At 49.6% G+C, this 19,454-nt stretch overlaps 1 protein-coding gene across 2 annotated transcripts in view; it reads left to right on the top strand.

The window, feature by feature from the left end:
• The window catches only part of LOC100284313 (mov34/MPN/PAD-1 family protein), a 31,470-nt gene extending 14,034 nt beyond the window's left edge, over positions 1-17,436 (top strand). The window contains exons 9-14 of one of the 2 annotated variants that reach the window (NM_001157208.2): positions 2,042-2,131; positions 2,206-2,268; positions 6,681-6,755; positions 9,756-9,818; positions 16,214-16,266; positions 16,927-17,436. In NM_001157208.2, the coding sequence (NP_001150680.2) occupies positions 2,042-2,131; positions 2,206-2,268; positions 6,681-6,755; positions 9,756-9,818; positions 16,214-16,266; positions 16,927-17,107 (525 nt within the window). In that variant the 3' untranslated portion in view covers positions 17,108-17,436. The remainder of the gene's footprint in view (positions 1-2,041; positions 2,132-2,205; positions 2,269-6,680; positions 6,756-9,755; positions 9,819-16,213; positions 16,267-16,926) is intronic. The other variant, XM_020542164.3, reaches the window with a different exon arrangement.
• Positions 17,437-19,454: the final 2,018 nt, after the last annotated feature.

Genomic DNA, 19,454 nt, shown 5'->3' with positions numbered 1-19,454 from the left:
TATAGACAATGACCCAACCGATGTGGAGAAGGCTCTCCTTGATTCTAGGGATTTCCAAAACAACTCTCCTTGATTCTAGGGATTTCCAAAACAACTTTCCTTGATTCTAGGGATTTCCAAAACAACTTCCTAATCTAAACAACTCTCCTTGATTCTAGAGATTTCCAAAACAACTTCGTAATCTAATCCCAGCGGCGCCTACCCAGCGCTCAGCCGCACGACACACGTCGCGGGCGCGTCCGTGCCTGGCATATGTGCGTCCGCACATGACAGCCGAGCACCGGGAGCAAGCAGACACCCGGAGCGCCAAAGGCCTAAGCAACATCGAGCGGTTGGATTGGGACATCAAGACGCGTCGGCCAACACTCGAACCAACTCGTCGACGGTCCCTATAGCCCAGCTCAAGTCATTGTTGTCGAGCTTAGCGCCGAGGCTAAGTAGCTTCGACTTCCTACACTAGACCACAAACCAACTCCTACAAACAAAACCAACAACACCCGGAAGAGTTCAATGGGCGTCATCGTTGCCGAGCCAAATCGCACCTCAACAACATAGCAGCTCCGACTTCGCTGCAACACTCATAACCAAGCAAGTCGACCGGCGCGATCCTCCAAAGCGACGCCTCCAAGGAATGGTGCGACGTATGGCGTCGCTGTTGCCTGACCCGAAGGTCAGGGTTTACACCCCGGAAGATAGCACGCTATGCAAAGAGACAGGTCGATAGACGCTTCCAAAGAAGTAAATGGCGCCCCACGGTATCGTCATCACCGGCTCAGAGAGCGGGCAAGGCTTTCGCCACAGCCACCCATCCCAATGCACACGGCTGTGGAGCCACTCCGGTGGGGCACTGATTGTACCCTTTGATGAGAAGCCCGTCGAATGGTTACCACCGCCCACCACCAGCATGTTCCATAGCCTCGACCCTTGCTTTCACGCCACGAAGAGGTAGCCTGGTCCAACAGGTCACGCCACCATGCCGTCACTAGGGAACCACCGCTTGGCCGCCGATAGCCGCACAACCACCACGTCGCCAACAATAGCAAAGCAGGCTGCCATCAGTCGTGCCACCACGACAGCAACGACAAGACAAAGCAGTGCAAGTCCAAGGCTCCAAGCCGAAGCCACAACACCACCCCCATGTGGCGCGCTACGCCCTCCACCTCGCACACCACTGTGACCGCCGACGAGCGCAACCACCGCGAGGGTCTCACCCCTGCCACCAGAAGTTTTTCGCTGTGCTGTTACTACTCGTGGGGCTGGCCGTCAGCCAGCGAGGGCCAGTGGCCGCCGCACCCCCCGCCGGCAACCCAACAACCAGTGTGCGGTCCCTGCAGCTCCTCCCTAAGCCTCCAGGAGCAACTGTCCTAGATCCGCGCAAGAGGGCCGCAACGGCCGGCCACAACGCGGATCTGTCCGGACCGCCAACAGCCGAGGCTCCGCGAGCAGGCATCACCATCGTCACCGTGCCTCCACCTACGATGCCCACGTGGGCGCACGGTTCTGCCATGGTCACCATGACCACAACCCGACCATGAGTTCTTGCGTGGATTTGGACGCTTGCAACGCCAACTGGGCGGATGCCTTGCCACCGCCGTCTGGGGGCTCGCGCGGGCGTCCCAGCCAACCCCTCTGGCAGCGGCGAGACGGAGAGAATGCAGGGGGAGCTAGGCGGCGACGACAAGGGTTTGGTCTGCTCGAGTCGCCCACGCGGGGAGCGACCGTTAGGGTTGACTTGTAGCCTACCGCAATGTGCGCTCTCACACCATTACCGCGCATCGAGTAGCAATCCCCAAATAAGTTTATTATAAAAGTATATTCAATGATTAATCTAATGATACTTATTACACACCATAAATATTAGTAATCTCTTGTATATGTTTGGTTAAAGTTGAATACATTTGACTCCTCGATATGCGAGAACAACACTTAAAAAGGGATGGAGGGAGTACATGAATACGATGGTTCTCTTATGTACATTCTACTCTTATCTGATTCATTCTAGACTTTTGTGTCTGATGATTTGTTTTTACCTATTTGTCAGCCAGTGGCATTAATGGAGTGTTTCCTGAGGCTCGCTGAGTTAAATACCGCAAAGAATTTGGAAACCTGTGGAATTCTTGCTGGTACTCTGGTATGTGCCTCCCTTGAAAGCAAACAAAATAATGCTATACTTGGTTGCATTATTGACAATATGTTTTGTTGTAGAAAAAGAGAACCTTTTATGTGACAACATTGATAATTCCTAAGCAGAAATCAACATCTGATTCAGTAAGTTATTTTATGCTTTTACATGCTCTTGTTCCTTTGCCCCATTATATTTTCTGACCAGAGTATTTTTTTGTATTTATTTTGTTATTGACTATAGCTTTTGAAAATACCTTGTTTGGGTTTGCCGTTATATTGGTGAGACTCAGAGCAAGGAGCACTTTGATTATACTAATATCTTCACATTTCTGTTGTCTTGTGGCAACTGATGTAGATTTGCATATTGTGGGAAACCCTAACCCTGGAATAGGGTTGGGGAGTTGTATTAATAGACTTGAGGTGGCTGGGCTAGGCCCATTATAAAGGGGTGAGAGGGGTAATTACACGGGGACAACCCCAAACCCTAACAGGTATTCTAACACCCGTCTGCAGTCGCAACTCTATCCTGCACAGATGTTGAGACTGGACCGAATGTCTAAAAATACACTTGACGGTAACCCCTTGGTGAAGATGTCGGCGAACTGCAGCGTGGTGGGAACGCTGAGAACCCGAACGTCACTTGCAGCGATATGCTCGCGGACGAAGTGCAGGTCGATCTCCATGTGCTTCGAATGCTGATGCTGCACGAGATTGGTGGAGAGGTAGACGGCGCTGATGTTGTCGCAGTAGACAAGGGTGGCGCGTTGAAGGGGACTGTGGAGCTCGTGGAGGAGCTGGCGCATCCAAGAGGCCTCCGCCACACTATTGGCTACAACGCAGTACTCGGCCGCTGTGCTGGAGCGGTAGACGACGAGCTACCGCTTGGTGGCCTAGGAGACGAGGTTGGCGCCCAGGAACACGGCATAGCCGGAAGTGGACCGACGCGTGTCGGGGCAGCCGACCCAGTCAACATCGGTGTAGACCATGAGCTCCGATGTTGGGGATGGTCGGAGTAGGAGACCGTAGTCGAGGGAGACGCGTATGTGAATGTGTTAGACTTCAACCGAAGAGGAAAAGTTCAAAGAAAATGGGAAAAATCATCCAAAATCACCAAATAGTATTTATATCCAGAAAGACTTGAGTACAGGGAGGTCTAGAGATCATAATGAACCATGTCAAAAGCCTGCTCAGCCCGAGTAGTAAATCGGAGACGAGCATATCGGCCTAACTGACAAGCATGACAAAGACCCTCAAAATGTTCCCTACTACAAGAAGAATCTAGACTGCTGGAAAGCTTGGCCATGACGTCAGGTCCTGGGTGGCCGAGGCGACGATGCCAAGTGGTGGAGGTGGTGGTGGAGACAACACGGTAGGTGGAGACGCGCCGATGGAAGAAGGCCGGAGCGTGTAGAGGGGCCCAACGCTGTCACATCGGGCGAGAGGGGTCCTGGTGGCCAGATCCTTCACAGAAAAACTGGAGGGGTCAAACTCAGGGTAGAAGACGGTGTTTTTGCTCTCGGTTGCCGTGGCAGAGAAACAATGATGCATAAAATGTCCTCCGAATCCGCTTGAGCGCAGTGAGATGGGGCTCCCGCAGAGTGTGCATATGCAGGCACACCTGCTAGACGACGTATGCGATGTCGGGCCTGGAGAAGGTGAGGTACTGGAGCGCGCCGGTCAGGCTCCGGTAGGACGTCGCGTCGGCGACCGGAGGCCCGTCGTCCTCAGAGAGCTTCGCCTGAGTGTCGACAGGTGTGGAGCAGGGCTTGCCGTCAGACATGCCAGCCCGCTCCAAGATGTCAATGGCGTACTGGCGCTGGTGGAGGAAGAGACCCTGAGGCCGGTGCTCGGCGGTGATGCCGAGGAAGTGGTGTAGGGGCCCTAGGTCCTTCATCGCGAACTCCCGCTGCAGGGCGACGATCGTGCGATGTAGAAGGTCGGCGGTGGATGCCGTGAGCACAATGTCATCGACGTAGAGCAGGAGGTAGACGGTGTCGTCGCCGCGCCGGTAGATGAACAGGGACGTGTCCGACTTGGCCTCGACGAAGCCGATGGAGGCCAGGTAGGAGGCGAAGCGACTGTACCATACCCGCGGCGCCTGCTTGAGGCCGTACAAGGACCGGTTCAGCCGGCAGACCAGATCCGGACGATTAGCGTCGACAAAGCCGGTGGGCTGGCTGCAGTAGATAGTCTCCGTCAGAGTGCTATGGAGGAAGGCATTCTTGACATCGAGCTGATGGATCGCCCAGTCGCCGGAGAGGGCGAGGGAGAGGACGGCGCGGACAGTGGCGAACTTGACGACGGGGCTGAAGGTCTCGTCGTAGTCCACTCCGGGGCGCTGGGTGAAGCCCTGAAGGACCCAACAGGCCTTGTAGCGGTCGAGGGAGCCGTCCGAGGTCAGCTTGTGGCGAAATAGCCACTTGCCGGTGACCACGTTGGTGCCTGGTGGACACGGCACCAGGTCCCAGGTGTTGTTGGCCAAGAGGGCCGCGTACTCCTCCATAGCACGACGCCAATGTGGGTCGGCGAGGGCAGTGCGAACGGAGGAGGGCACCGGGGAAGCGTCGGGTGGAGTGCTGGACGTATCAGCTGCCAGGATCAGCCGGTCGACGGGGCGAAGAACGCCAGCGACGCGTCGAGTCACCATCGGGTGGACGTGCCTGGGGTCGTGGTGGATGGCGACCGGGTAGTATACGGACGGCTCGGAGCGGACCGCCGGAACGTCGAGAGCGGCGGGTATGGCCGGCTCGCGGCGGTGATAGACAACGACGGGGTCGGCGAAGCGGCCCGCGCTCGTCGACGGGCCCGAGTCGGCAGGCGCCGAGATAGTGGCGTGGCCGTGGCGGTGGTAGACGAGCGCGGGGTCGACGGGGCCGCGTGTGGCACAGGCGGGGTCGACGGGGCCGCGCGTGGCGCAGGCAGGATCGATGGGGCCGCGCGTGGCGCAGGCGGGGTCGACGGGGCCGCGCGTGGCGCGGAAATGGGCACGAGCGGTGGCGTCGTGGCCGCACGAGGTGCAGGTAATGGCGCAAGGCGGGGCGCCGGGGGTGGGGGGGGAACCGGATCAGACTCGAGGAGGGAGTCGAGATCGGTGGGTGGGGTGGATCAAGGGGAAACACATCTTCGTCGAAGACGACGTGACGAGAGATGATGATGCAGTGGGAGGTGAGGTCCAGACACCGGTACCCCTTGTGGTCAGGAGAGTAGCCAAGGAATAGGAAGGGGCTGTGCCGTATAGGGCGAAGTGAGGGGTAGGAAAACTAAACCTAGCTCTGTGATACCATGTGGGAAGAACCCCTAACCCTAATCAGGGTTGGGTGTTGTATTAATAGACTTGAGTAACTGGGTCTGGCCCATTACAAAGGGGTGAGATGGTAATTACATGGGGAAGACCCCAAACCCTAGACGGGTATTCTAACAGGCCGTTAGATTTTCAACACCTGGCTTTATGATGTTGTCTCGGGAGATATCGGTGTGATCTTTAAAACCGGCTATTTGAGGGCCTGATTTTTAGTAGATCTAGACACCTGTTCCCTAGCGGAGTTGCCAAAAAGTGTTTTGACGCCGATCTGGGCGCCAAACACTGGAATGAACCACCTGACGGTGCTCTCTGCGGAGGCGCAAACGGTTCGCAGCACAGGGCTTGATGGTCCGCGACCTGGGCGCAGAAGCGACTCCTCTGCGTACGTCCAGACGGTCCGTACATGGGGCTCGGACGGTCCGCGATGGCGAAGAGGGTTGTCTTCTTCGCAGTAGACCTGGATCTCGCCTCCCGGGAGGGACCCCGTCAGGAAGGAGAGATCATAGGGTGTGTCTTGGCGACGGCAGGCCACCCAAGACGCCTCTAGTCGACATATAGTGGAAGAGAGGTGAAGATTCGAGGTAGAGGGAGGCTAAACTAGAGCTACTCCTAATGCATAAGGTAAAAACGATAATTAGATTTGATTGGATCGATTGTGGGGGGTAGCCACCCAAGACGCCTCTAGTCGACATATAGTGGAAGAGAGGTGAAGATTCGAGGTAGAGGGAGGCTAAACTAGAGCTACTCCTAATGCATAAGGTAAAAACGATAATTAGATTTGATTGGATCGATTGTGGGGGGTTCAATCGGTCGTAGCCCTTCATCTATATAAAGGGGAGGTCTGGACCCGGTATAAGTCGGTTCTCGAGTTAATCCCGCAGGTTTAGCTAACATGTCCCGTAAGAAATCCAGAACCTTAACTGATTCTCCGCACGCGCGTCCGGTCCGTGCTGCTACGGTGGACCGTCCGCGCCGCTACGCGGACGGTCCAGAGCGTCCGGCCTCAGGGCTGGACCGTCCGCCTGTCATTTTTTGTGCTCAATAGGAGTATACGCGCTGCTACGGCGGACCGTCCTCCCGTCATTTTTTGTGCTCAACAGGAGTATACATTATACTCATTGACTAATCAGCCTACATGGCTATTTGGCCGAACACTGGATTGTATGTGGCTGTGCATAAGTTTACGTGTTGCCGCAGTCTCTAAAATGTTGCATTTCAGAAATACGTGAACTATTTTTTTTTATTAATTTTGCAGTGTCAAGCTACGAATGAAGAAGAAATATTTGAAGTTCAGGACAAAGGCTCCCTTTTATCTCTTGGTTGGATTCATGTAATTCCTGCACTTCCGTTTGATTACTTTTTTTTCATCAAGTCAAAGGGTTATATGTGCTTCCTTGGACTTCAAGTATCCAGTCTATCTTTTCTGCTGTATTTAATGGTATATACAGAAGGATCAAGGATTACTACTGAATGAAAATGTTGACATTAATCCTACACCTTTTCATTTCACTTAAGGAGCCTAAAGACAATCTGCCCATAACGATGAGCAATGGCTACTCTGCTTAAGTGCAATTGAAATGTTTTGTATCCATACATTCACCGGGCTACTGTTGTTTATTGATTTTGGATTCTGAAGTAATTAGTGAATGGTGACCTTAGCTTCCCTCAATCTTTGTACCTATAGTATTTAATCATGTGCTAGGTATTTTCCGAATGCGCTTTATAGTTTGAGTTGTCAATTCCATAAGTTTTTTGTAGTCAAACTTGCTTAACTTTGACCTGTAATATGTATATAACTGTTTAGGGTAGTTCACATGAAAATAATACATTTAGATGTATTTGTTACTAACATTGAGTATGATGACTCCTTTAGTGGAGATGACTGTAGCTCTGATCAGAAGTGCTGGCTGCAACAAAGCTGCTTCAGCTTCAGCAATCCTATTGCACTTCTCACACCACTGTATAAACTGAGAAGCCACAGCTGCAGCCACTGTTGTAGAAGTGTAGCCGATGAGGTCTATATATAGGAGCCTGATGGGCGTATATTAGCTGGGCCTTCATATACTTAACAAGTGAGGTGACTGAGATGGAGGTGGAGGTGGAGGTGGCATGATGGAAATAGAACCAAGAATCACTGTAATGGATGGAGTTGTGGTGACTTCATTGCTGGTTGAAAGAGGAAGAAGAAACAAAAAGGATGTGGACTCTGGGTACTCGCTAGGTAGTAGCATCCCGTATCCACATCCCGTAAGGGGGCTTAGGACGGGAGTACGACGCTGACTTAGAGTAGGGAGGTGGCTGCGTCGTTGGATTTCGGGTAGGTTGCATTGGGAAGGAGTGTGCCCGCGGGGGGAAGGAGCCAGTGCCGGGAGAGAGGGAGCCCGTCGTCGGAGTAGGAGTTGTGGGTGTCGAGGCAGCGCAACCTACCGGCGCAGCAGGGGTGCCAGATGTGCATACGAGGAAGGCAGTCGCGTAGGGGCGGCAACACTCACCTCCAGGGAAACAGCCTCGACCGTCAAGGTGGCGCAGCTAGACTTGCCAAGGGAGGCCTTCGCGTGGGGTGCTGCAAGAGAGGCGTTGGAGGGAGGATGCGCAGGCGATAGATGCAGGTCGCTCTTCTCGTCGAAGGGAGACAGGGACGTCGGGGAAGTACGCTGACGTCCGCCATCTAGGTGACGGGCTCCATGGAGAAGAGAGAGGGAGGGAGAGGAGAGGGGGGAGTGGAACTGCTGCAGTCCATGGCGACTAGGCGACCAACGACTAGGAATAAGGACATGGTGGACGGCGGCTAGGAGGGGAGAGAGGAAAAAGAAAAATTGGCTTGATACCATTATGGATCGTGAAACTGTAACTTAGTCCTAGGATGGGAGTGTATCAAATAGAAAAGTTAGGTGGGCCAAAGGCCATTACGGTAGGGGTATACAAGGAAATACAGAGAAACCCTAACAATATTCTAACAGCGTGAAATTGAGTTGATGAGACACACTACAAAGTTATACTAGAGAGTTATCGAGCATCGTTTGAGAGGAATAACGAGGATCTATATAGACCAATTTAGTTTTATGCCTGGAATGTAAACAATGGAATTCATTTTCTTAATAAGACATGGAGCAGTATATGGATTATAGAGTAGAAGGACCCGCACATGGTTTCATTGACTTGAAGAAGGTTTATGAAAAATACCAAGGAAAGGAATGTTATGTGGTAGGCTTTGGACAAATATAAGGTTCCAATGAAGTATGTTGGACTCGATAAGGACATGTACAATAGTGTTCAAGATGGGGACATAGATGACTTTTTGTCTTGGTGACACATGAGGTCACAAGGGACATACAAGGGGATATCCCTTGGTGTATGCTTTTAGCGGACGATGTAGTGCTAGTTGATGAAAGTCGAGCAAGAGTAATTAGTAAACTAGAGTTATGGCAAGATATTCTAAATTCCAAAGGTTTTAGAAGCGGTAAAACTAAAGTCAAATACATGAGATGTGATTTCGACACTATTACACATGAGGAAGGAGATATTAGTTTGGAAAGTTAAGTAGTGCTAAGGAAGGATACCTTTCAGTGTTTATGATTAGTGGTACATAGAGAGATATTGACGAAGATGTTAGCCATAGAATCAAACAGGGTGGACGAAGAGGCGCCAAACATCTAGCATTATGTGACAAGGTGGTACTATAGAAGCTAAAAGACAAGTTTTATAGGACATTAGAACTAGTATGTTGTATGGTGTATAATTTAGCCTACAAAAAGACATCATGTTTAATAGATAAGTTTTGCGAAAGTGCGTATATTATGCTGGTCCATACAAGAAGGGATCGAGTGCGTAGTGAGGTTCTAAGAGCAAGTATACTAAGAGGCTGCAAGCGGGCTAAATGCTGAGTGTAGGAGAGAAGAGAAGAGAGGAGAAGTGGATTGTAAACTTACAGCCGGCTTAGACATAGGAAAGAAACTTTGTAAGGGAGTCAAGTGGGTTATGCATTAATAGCGAAAAGCTAACTACTATTATTAACCTTGCTCTAAGTCATGATAGTAGTGGAAAGAGAGACAGAGACGACCTAACTTGACATGAGAAGATGCATAAAAAGAAGACTTGAAACGATTGAATATACCCAAAGATTTAGCCTTGAATATGAGCGAATGAAAAATAACTATTCATATGTCTGAACTTTGATTTGCTTCTGTTGGGTTTCAACTCTTAGCCCTAAATTGCTTGGAACTAAAAGGCTTCTGTTATTGTTGTTGTCTATCAATGTCATTGGATGATTGGAACATAATACTATAGCTAGTTATTAACTTCGTTGCTACTTTTCTGTCATTCTTTGCAGACACATCCAACACAGACCTGCTTCCTATCTTCCATTGATCTTCATAATCATTACGCATATCAGGTGGGCGCTTCATCTTGTTTCTTACTTCCGCTATAGCAGTTCTTGTTTTGTATTGTACTCAGCACTTTGTTGTCCTGTAACTGTTTTTGTAGCTGAAGTTAAGTTCTTTTTTAAAATTCCATATGTTAGTTTATTGTTCAACTTTGTCACCAACATTTTAGAATTTTAAATACATAATAGCAATGCAGTTATCCTAATATCAACAAGTTGGGTTAGGATAGAGTGAAACCCAATAGAAATCACACGTCTCAATACAGTTATTATAGACTGTCTCCAGTGGAGCGTGGAAAATAGGGGACGCGAAATTGTAGATAACACTGTTTGCATAGAGAAATTTGAAATAAGGGATAAGATAGGGGATGTCAAGGGCGTTGAGCCCTCGAGCGGCTGGACCGCGACTACGTAGTTCGTAGCCGTTGTCCGTCTTCTCCGGCAAGGGGTTCCTCAGCCGCAGGCTTAGAGAAAGCAGGGAGATAGGAGATTAGAGATAATACTTTTCTTATTCCTCATGTCTCACGATTCCATTATAAATAGGCCACTTGCCTGACCAACTAGGAAACAACTAATTAGGTAACTAACTTATTTGGAAACCAATCCGACCAACTAGGCAACAACTAATTAGTCAATTACTTATTTGGTAACCAACCCCCTACCATTAAGGCCTATCAATTTAGCCATCAATCTAGCCACTTTCCTTAGTGGTGCCTTCCTTATGCGCACTGCTGTTCTCGCCCATCGTGGACGCCCACGCCTTAGCTCTCCTAGCGTCGTGAGCCCACTGTTGGCACGCATAGGTGCGTCCCCACATGACATCTCTCTCCCCCTCGAGGTCCAGCTCATCCTCGAGCTAAAAATCTGGGTACGTGGCGTGAAACTTGTCGAGATCCTCCTAGGTTGCTGAAGTCGCCGATTTGCCCCGCCAATGGATCAACACCTGTTGAACACCACGCGCCAAGCGAGCGTGGTTGACCTGAGCTGACTCCGGAACAACCGCCCCATGATGGATGTCGGGCAGGGGTGGTGGGGCTGATGGCGGTGTCCCCACATACTTCTTCAAGGTGCCCACGTGGAATACGTCATGAATGCGGACCTATGGGGACAGTTCCAGGTGAACGACGACATCGTTGATGAGCTCGATGACGCGGTATGGCCCTAGGAAGCGGGGCTTCAGCTTACCCGTTGTCTGTTGGGGCAGCGAGGACGGGGTGCGCTGGCGTAGACGAAGGAGCGCCCAGTCACCGACCGCGTAGGTCACTGGCCTATGTTGCTTGTCGTGGTGGCGTTTCTGCACCGCCTATGCCTACTCGAGGCGATAGCGCACATCGGCGAGGAAGGCCTCGCGCTCCTCCATGTCGTGCGACCGCATCAACCCTTGTCTCCCTAGGCTCATGCGAGCGGATGGAGGGTGGATCACGACCGTACACCACCCAGAACGGCGCCTCGGCTCCCGGAGCGAGGACTGATATGTCGTGTTGTACACATATTCGGCCCATTGTCGAGGACGATCGCCGGTGAAGCAGCAAAGGTACATAATGATGACGTGGTTAGCCGCCTTCGTCTGGACGTCCGACTGGGGATGGAAGGCGGATGACATGTGCAGCTTATTGCCCATGAGTCGCATGAGCTAACGCCAGAACACCGAGGTGAACACTGGGTCGTGGTCGGACACCATGGACTATGGCATTACATGGAGGCGCACAATGTCGGTGACGAAGGCCTGTGCCACTGACTCGGCGTTGTACGGGTGGCCAAGGGCGATGAAGTGGCAGTACTTGTTGAAGCGGTCGACGACGGAGAGGATCACCGACTTCCCGTTGACACGGGGAAGTGCTTCAACGAAGTCGAGGTCGATGTCTGCCCAGACGACAGTGAGGATTGGTAGGGGCATGAGGAGACCTGCCGGGTGAAGGTGCTCTGATTTGTACTGTTGGCAAGTGGGCCATGCCCGCACAAAGTCCTGCACAACACGACGCATGTTGGGAAAATGGAAGTCACGTCGTAGCTAGTGTAGGGTGCGCTGGACACCCTCATGTCCATCTTCATGGAGAACTGCCACAATCTCTTGCAGAATGGGCGAGGACAATGGGATGTACAGACGCCTGTCGTACCATGCCGTTGGCCACTGCCCATGGAGTAGCGCGTGTGCCTACGTTGACTTCGTCGTGGATGGCGGCCAGAGCGGGGTAGTGGCCTGGGCATGGCGAAGCCGGTTGATGAAGTCGAAGCGGGGCGCCGAGATCGCCTGTAGAGCCCATGTGCTGTCCTCTTCGGTGTCGCGGCGCGAGAGGGCGTCGGCCACCATGTTCGTTGCTCCCGACTTGTATTCAACGGAGAAGTCGAAACCGAGAAGTTTGCCCACCCAATGATGCTGAGGGATGGTCGCTAGACGCTGGTCGAGGATGTACTTGAGGCTGTAGTGGCCCGTCTTCACGACGAAGCAGCACTCCCACAGGTACGACCTCCCCGCACGACAAGCACAAGCCCGATGAGTTCCTGCTCATATGCCGCTAAAGAGCGATGTCGGGGCGCCACCGGTCGGCTGAAGAAGGCGATAGGATGAGCCTCCTGTATGAGTACGGCCCCGAAGCCATGGGTCGATGCATCGCACCCGACGACGAAAGGCTTGGTGAAGTCCCGCAATGTTAGCACTGGTGCGTATGTCACAACCCCTTTGAGGGCGCTGAAACCGGTGGTCGCCTCGTCGGACCATGCAAACCCCTCCTTCAGGAGGGCCGTGAGGGGTGCTGCAATGGTGCCATAGTTGTGGACGAACTTGCGGTAGTAGGCTGAGGAATCTGTGCACGGCCCACGTTGACTGTGGTTAGGCTAGTCGTGGATGGCCCGGACCTTTGCAGGGTCCGTAGCGACGCCCTCCGCCGAGATGACGTGGCCCAGGTAGGTGACAGAGTCGACGCCAAATGAGCACTTGGACCTCTTCACAAAGAGGCGGTGCTGGCGCATGGTGTCGAGGACGGCGCGGAGATGCCTTAGGTGGTCCGCCCAAGAGGTGTTGTATATCAAAATGTCGTCAAAGAAGACAAGCACAAACCGGCGAAGGTAGGGGCGCAATACGTCGTTCATCAGAGCCTATAATGTTGCTAGGGTGTTGCACAGCCCGAACGGAAACACCAGGAACTTGTAGAGGTCGTCGTGGGTACGGAACGCCGTTTTATGGACGTCCTCCGGCCGCATCCGTACTTGGTGATACCCTGACCATAGGTTCAGCTTGGTGAAGAGGCGTGCCCCATGGAGCTCGTTGACGTCCGAGATTGGAAATGCGTTCTTGACCGTGAGCGCGTTGAAAGCGCGGTAGTCGACACAGAAGCGTCATGACCCATCCGGCTTCTTGACGAGGATGACTGAAGACGAGAACGCCGAGTCGCTGCGCGATCATGGCGGCGCACTGCCGCTCATGTTCATCCTTGAGGACGATGTGGTGGTCGCATCCCTGCGCGGAGGTAGGCCGATCGGCTCGGCGAAAATGTCGGTGAAGGCGTTCAACACCCCGTCGACGAGGGCGTCATCCTCTGTGGCGGCAAGGAGAATCGACGCGGATGGAGGGCCTACGCCACTCCATCGAACGCCGCGTCCCTCCCATTGGACCGCCATGGTCCGAGCGTTGAAGTCCCAGACAATTGGCCATTGCGTGCCGAGGACGACGTCATACTCGGCTAGGGGCATTACGAACTGGTCGACGCAGAACACCGAGCCACTTACATAGGACTCCTGGGCAGGCCACACGCTCACCATTGGCCATCGTTGTCGTGAGTTGTGGTCGCGGCTCGATGGTGAGGCCCTAGCGCTACGCAGCCGCCTCCCCAATGAAGATGAGTTGAGCCCGTGTCGATGAGCGTGACGAAAGTAGAGGCGCCGACGACCACTTGCAGTTGTACAGTGTTGCAGACGACCATCCCGACGACGACATGCAGGGAGAACACCGGCGTCTCCATGTTCTGATCATCCCCAACGGTGGCAAGGTTCAACTCGACGCCTTGGATGTAGAAGATCACAGACACGGTTGTGCCACCGCGTGTAACACTCGTTGCAGTTGAAGAAGAGGCCCTCTCGGCGGGGCTCTTGCTCCTGCAGGGACAGGCGCTTGCGCCCATCCGCCATGACCGCAGGCTCGACTGCCCTGTCGACCGACAGAGCAGGTAGGGCGACTCGCGGTGACGGGGCTGGTAGTAGGCCATGGGACACGACCTTGGGAGGTGTCTGTGTATACGCTCCCGGAGCTCCAGCTGGCGCGCCAGGCTCATGGCAGCCGCGAGGGACTGCGGGTTGTGGACCTGGACGTCGAGGCTGAGCGGAGGAAGGAGACCCCCTGTGAAGAGCTGGAACCGTTGCACCTCCTCGAGGGGTCCTGCACGGGGGAGGAGCGCCTGGAAGAGGTCCTGATAGTCTGCGACGGAGCCCGTGCGACGGCAATCAGCCAGCTCGAAGAGGGGTGTGGCGCGGAGAGGGGGATCGTAGCGCAGGTTGAACAACTCCTTGAACCGGCGCCACGATGGAGTACCCTCGTCCATTTGGACCTGGATGTACCACATCTGCGCCCCGCCCTCCCAAGTTGTAGGAGGCCATCCAGACCTTCTCTATGATGCGCTGCTGATGAAAGTATGATTCGCAGCGGTTGATGAAACCGAGGGGATCGGTCTTACCATCGTACCAGGGAAGGTCTAGCTTCTGGAACCTTGGTGGCCGGTCATTATGGTGCTCGCCGGAGTCGATCTTGATGCCGGGGGAGGACGTGCCATCGATTGTGAGGTTGGCGATGGTCTGGGCATTGGCTGCGACGGAATCCTGCAGCGAGGGCCTTGAAATCGTTGGCACTACTCATGGCTGGAGCGCACGATGCAACAGAGGGTGAAGGGGAGGTTGGCGCGGCGGCTGGGGTTGGTGATGAGGTGGCGGCGACTGTTGTGGAAGCGGACCGGCAGAGGATCGCTTGGACTGTGATACCAGGTTGTCAAGGGTGTTGAGCCCTCGAGCGGCTGGAACGCGACTACGTAATTCGTAGCCGTTGTCTGTCTTATTGAATAGGCCACCTGCCTGACCAACTAGGCAACAACTAATTAGGTAACTAACTTATTTGGAAACTAATCCGACCAACTAGGCAACAACTAATTAGGCAATTACTTATTTGGTAACCAGTCCCCCTACCATTTAGGCCTATCAATTTAGCCACCAATCTAGCCACTTTCCTTAGTGGTTCCTTCCTTATGTGCACTGCTGTTCTCGCCCACCGTGGACGCCCGCGCCTCAACTCTCCTGGCGTCGCGGGCCTGCTGTTGACGCGCATAGGTGCGGCCCCACATGACAGGGGATGAGATAGGGGATCTGCTGGAGATAGCCTTAATATCTAGATTATATCTAGTAAATTGCCCATCTCATTCTGCTTGTACTTTGGTTCCTCTTTAAAGTAGTGATCACAAGTCTTTATGCAGTTATTATTTTAGCCGGTAGTGTGTTATAGGTTTAAGCCGCCGTCGGCGGATGTTCTTAGTCCTTTTTAGGACCTTTATCTTCTTAATATAATGATGTGCAGCTCTCCTCTGGATTCGAGAAAAAAACTAGTGTCAGGAGGATGACTTTCTCTAGTAGTCATGCCTCATCTGTCATGTTTGTTTTGTACCATGGAGCTTAATTTATTCAATATGAGATTCCTTGTTAATTGGTCCTTTTTATGTGCCATTTTTCACCAACACATCTAGTTTTATATGAAAAACAATAGTATCTTTTTGGTAAAATTACTAAATTATACTCTCTGCGTCCATATTCTTTCTAGTCCACTTTTTCCGTCCACATTCATTCAAATGATAATAAACATAGACATACATGCAAAATGTATTCATATGTTATTTAATGAATGTGTGATTAGTCTAAAACGAACTATATTTTAGGACGGAAGGAGTATTTACAAATGCTTCACATACTCTTACTATTCATGAATGCACCAATCCATATGACTAAAGCTAATAACTTATCTTGAGCTTGTGGTAGAAGTTGAACTTGACTGCACACTTTCTAGAATGTTATTCCCTCCGTCCCAAATTAAAATTCGTTTTAGTTAATTAAAAGGTTCATACAATACTTGATGTATGTGTTTTATATATGTGTCTACGTTCATCTTCACCTGTTTCAATATAGTCATAAAAATTATGAGCAAAAACGACTATTATTTTGGGACGGAGGGAGTATATACTTACGAATGGATGAGGTTGTGTATTTTGGACTTGTAAAATGTTCTAGGATCCATCGTGGCTAAGGACTCAACTCCTATACTGTTTTTCTGTAAATTGCAAATGTTTTCTGCACTACATTTTAATGTTTCAAAATTATTTTAGGAAATTATTGTTTTGTTTGTTTTGATCATGTGTTTGTCGTCTTGGTGACAGATTATGCTTCCGGAAGCGATTGCAATAGTTATGGCTCCTACGGATACAACAAGGTATTATTTTCACTGATGTTGCACCCTCAGTTTTTTGGTCATTGTAATATGGCGGCATGCTAGCCAAGAAGAGAAGTCAATAATGCTAATCAGCACTGATCATTATGGACTTTTTGTCGTATTTATTAAGGGTGCCAATGGTATGGATATTTCTAACCGTATCTGAGTCCGAATTCGTTTAGAAGAGTTTAAGATCCATCAGTATCCTGAGTCCAGATATTCAACCTTGAATACCATATTCAAATGCCATATTTATGATGTTAATATCCATTCGGATTCTATCCGATATAGTTGATACTATCCGTATTTGAATCTGAATCCTAATAGAAATATGAAAATAAATGTAATATTAGTGATATCCATCCGTATCTGTGTGCACCCCTAGTATTTTTATGCTGTAAATTTTGTAAGATTTTGACTGAATAAAAGCCCTATAAAATCACCAATGTCGTTATCTATCACCTTTTATTAGCTCTCGTTGCTGATAATTTTCAACTCTTTGGCCATATAAATTAGGTGAAGCTCGGCTGCATCTATTCTGTAGTCTCCTGTTTTTTTGGCATAATTGTAGCCAAACATGAAACCATTTGCAACAAATATGTCCTTTCCTATTTGGGTAATCTTGTGATATAATTATGTTCTTATTTTTACTTTGAACAGAAAACATGGCATATTTCATCTAACGGAGCCATGTGGCATGGGCGTGATCCATGATTGTGATGCAACTGGATTCCACCCTCATGAGGAGCCCCTAGATGGAACACCAATCTATGAGCATTGCTCCCATGTGTACATGAACCCAAATGTCAGGTTTGAGATGACAGACCTACGTGAAGCATGAAAAGCGATATTGACGACTGTTGCAGATTCCAAAACCCACAATGACTTGCACATATCTCATCTGTTCCACTCCTGTGTACACAAGTTTTGTTTTGAAACGGCAGTTTGTTTTAATCTTGAGGGAAGCGATCATTAATTTGTAGTAATCAATTTATCAAAACATGCAACATGGTGCTTATTTGTTCTCGGACCCTTTAATGGTTGCTTATCTTTTGTTTTCTTTATTATAATACATGTTTGTGTGTTGCAGTTGAAGAAAAAAATCTACTAATCATCCATGAAAAACAGAGGATGTGGGTGTTATTTCTCTATTTAAGTCATACAAATTTTATAATATTTTAAAACTATAATTTATTTTATGATTTGCTTGACATTAATAATATAAGTTAATGTTAGTAATAATGTTTCAATGTCATATTATATTGAATTAAGATACAATCTTAATATGTTTTCACTTGTACAACAAATATTTCTTTTTAGTTTTCATATAGTATTAAACTTGTCTTACGATGTCATTTGTGTTCGGTTTATGATTTTAGGTACATAAACCAACTTGGGATGTCATCTAGTTTAAAACTTAAGATTTTAATTTTAGGTCCTTGAACTTACCATAGTGTGTCATCTAGATCCAAACATGATTTAAAATCACCTCACATGGTCTCTCAACACTATCTATATGCTCCCCCAGTCTTGTATACCTTCATTTCCATGCTCGTCTATGTGTTTCAATCTAGTATGGCATCACGTCACACTCCAAATCCTTATTTGTTGGACTAAAGTTCCTACAAGAAATAATTACAGGGCAACACAGCTAAAGGATAGTGGATAGGTTCTCTCTGTATCTTCAAAAATCCGAAGATAAACGAGATAGGGACGAAAGGACGATGGGAAACTAAAGTAACAACAAACGGTTTAATTTTCATATGCTACACAATTGTGCGTGATCCATTTGCCTTCTTTTTAATCGGATCCCTTATCTAGTAAAGCCGACAGAATGCAGAATAGAGCTTACAAAACATTAATACCTTCGAAGACGCGACAGTACGCACAAAGGAAATTTTACACATAACCTTCGAATGCTATGATATCCAAAGGTAATCTAAGTATTCGATCATATGTAGTAGTGATATTGTACATCTAGTTATGGTATTGTTGGGGGTCTTCTTTTTCGCCGAAGGTCCTCTAAGCAAAAATACCTTCGGCAAGACGATGTGGAAGCAGATATGATATGAAGATATATACCGAAGCTACAATTGAAAGAGCATTGTTGAAGTATCTGAGAACAAGTGACCAACATTGGCGCCCACCTTCGATGAACTCACTTCCACTGTTATGACGATGGCTTCGTACAACAACCAAGCTGTAGCACCTTCGGTTACGAAGCTGGTGCTCCCAATCACAGGCGGTTCAAGCTCAGAACCAGCTAACAAGAAGTAAAAGAAGGAAGCACAAAGAAGACTGCAGTATGTTGGGGTGCAAGGACCCTTCAACAGATCCAAGTGGTCTCACATCCCAATCACCTTCTCCCAGGAAGATCTTCACCTTAAAGACTATCCTCACAATGATGCCATGGTTATATCTTGTGTCATCAAGGGATTCCTGGTCCATAATGTTCTGGTTGACACAAACAGTGCAACGGACATCATTTTTGCAAAGGCTTTCAGATAGATGCAAGAACCAGAAGACAAGATACATGATGCAACACACCCTCTTTGTGGCTTCGGAGGAAGACAGATTGTGGCACTTGGCAAAATAATAACGTCAGTTACCTTCGGTTACATTCACAACACAAGAACTGAACAAGTTGTCTTTGACATTGTTGACATGGAATACCCATACAACACAATCATTTGCCGAGGGACGCTTAATGCCTTCGAAGCAATACTCCATCCAACATACTTATGCATGAAGATACCTTCAGAGCAAGGGCTCATTGCTGTTCATGAGAGTCAAGAAGCTACCAGGAGGGCTGAAGGGAGTTGGACAGATTCAAAGGCGATCCATAACATAGATGGAGCCGAAACTTGTCAGCAATATAAGCACAAAAGAGAGAAGGCTGCTTCGGCAGATCAGCCGAAGCCTATGCTCCTGTGTGAAGATATAACAGACCAAAAGGTACTGCTGGGATCTCAGTTATCTGGTGAACAAGAAGACTGCTAAGATTTTTGTTCAACAACAAAGATGCCTTCGCTTGGACAGCTAACGATCTCTATGGTGTTAACAGAGATGTCATTGAGCATTCACTCAATGTGGATCCATCTTTCAGGCCAAGAAAGCAAAGACTTCGGAAAATGTCTGAGGATAAAGCCGAAGGTGCTCGGAATGAAGTAAAAAGACTTCTCAGTGCT

This window comes from Zea mays, chromosome 8, assembly GCF_902167145.1.
Source record: "Zea mays cultivar B73 chromosome 8, Zm-B73-REFERENCE-NAM-5.0, whole genome shotgun sequence".
NCBI classification, from domain to species: domain Eukaryota; kingdom Viridiplantae; phylum Streptophyta; class Magnoliopsida; order Poales; family Poaceae; genus Zea; species Zea mays.
This window is presented reverse-complemented; position numbering and strand designations above follow the sequence as displayed.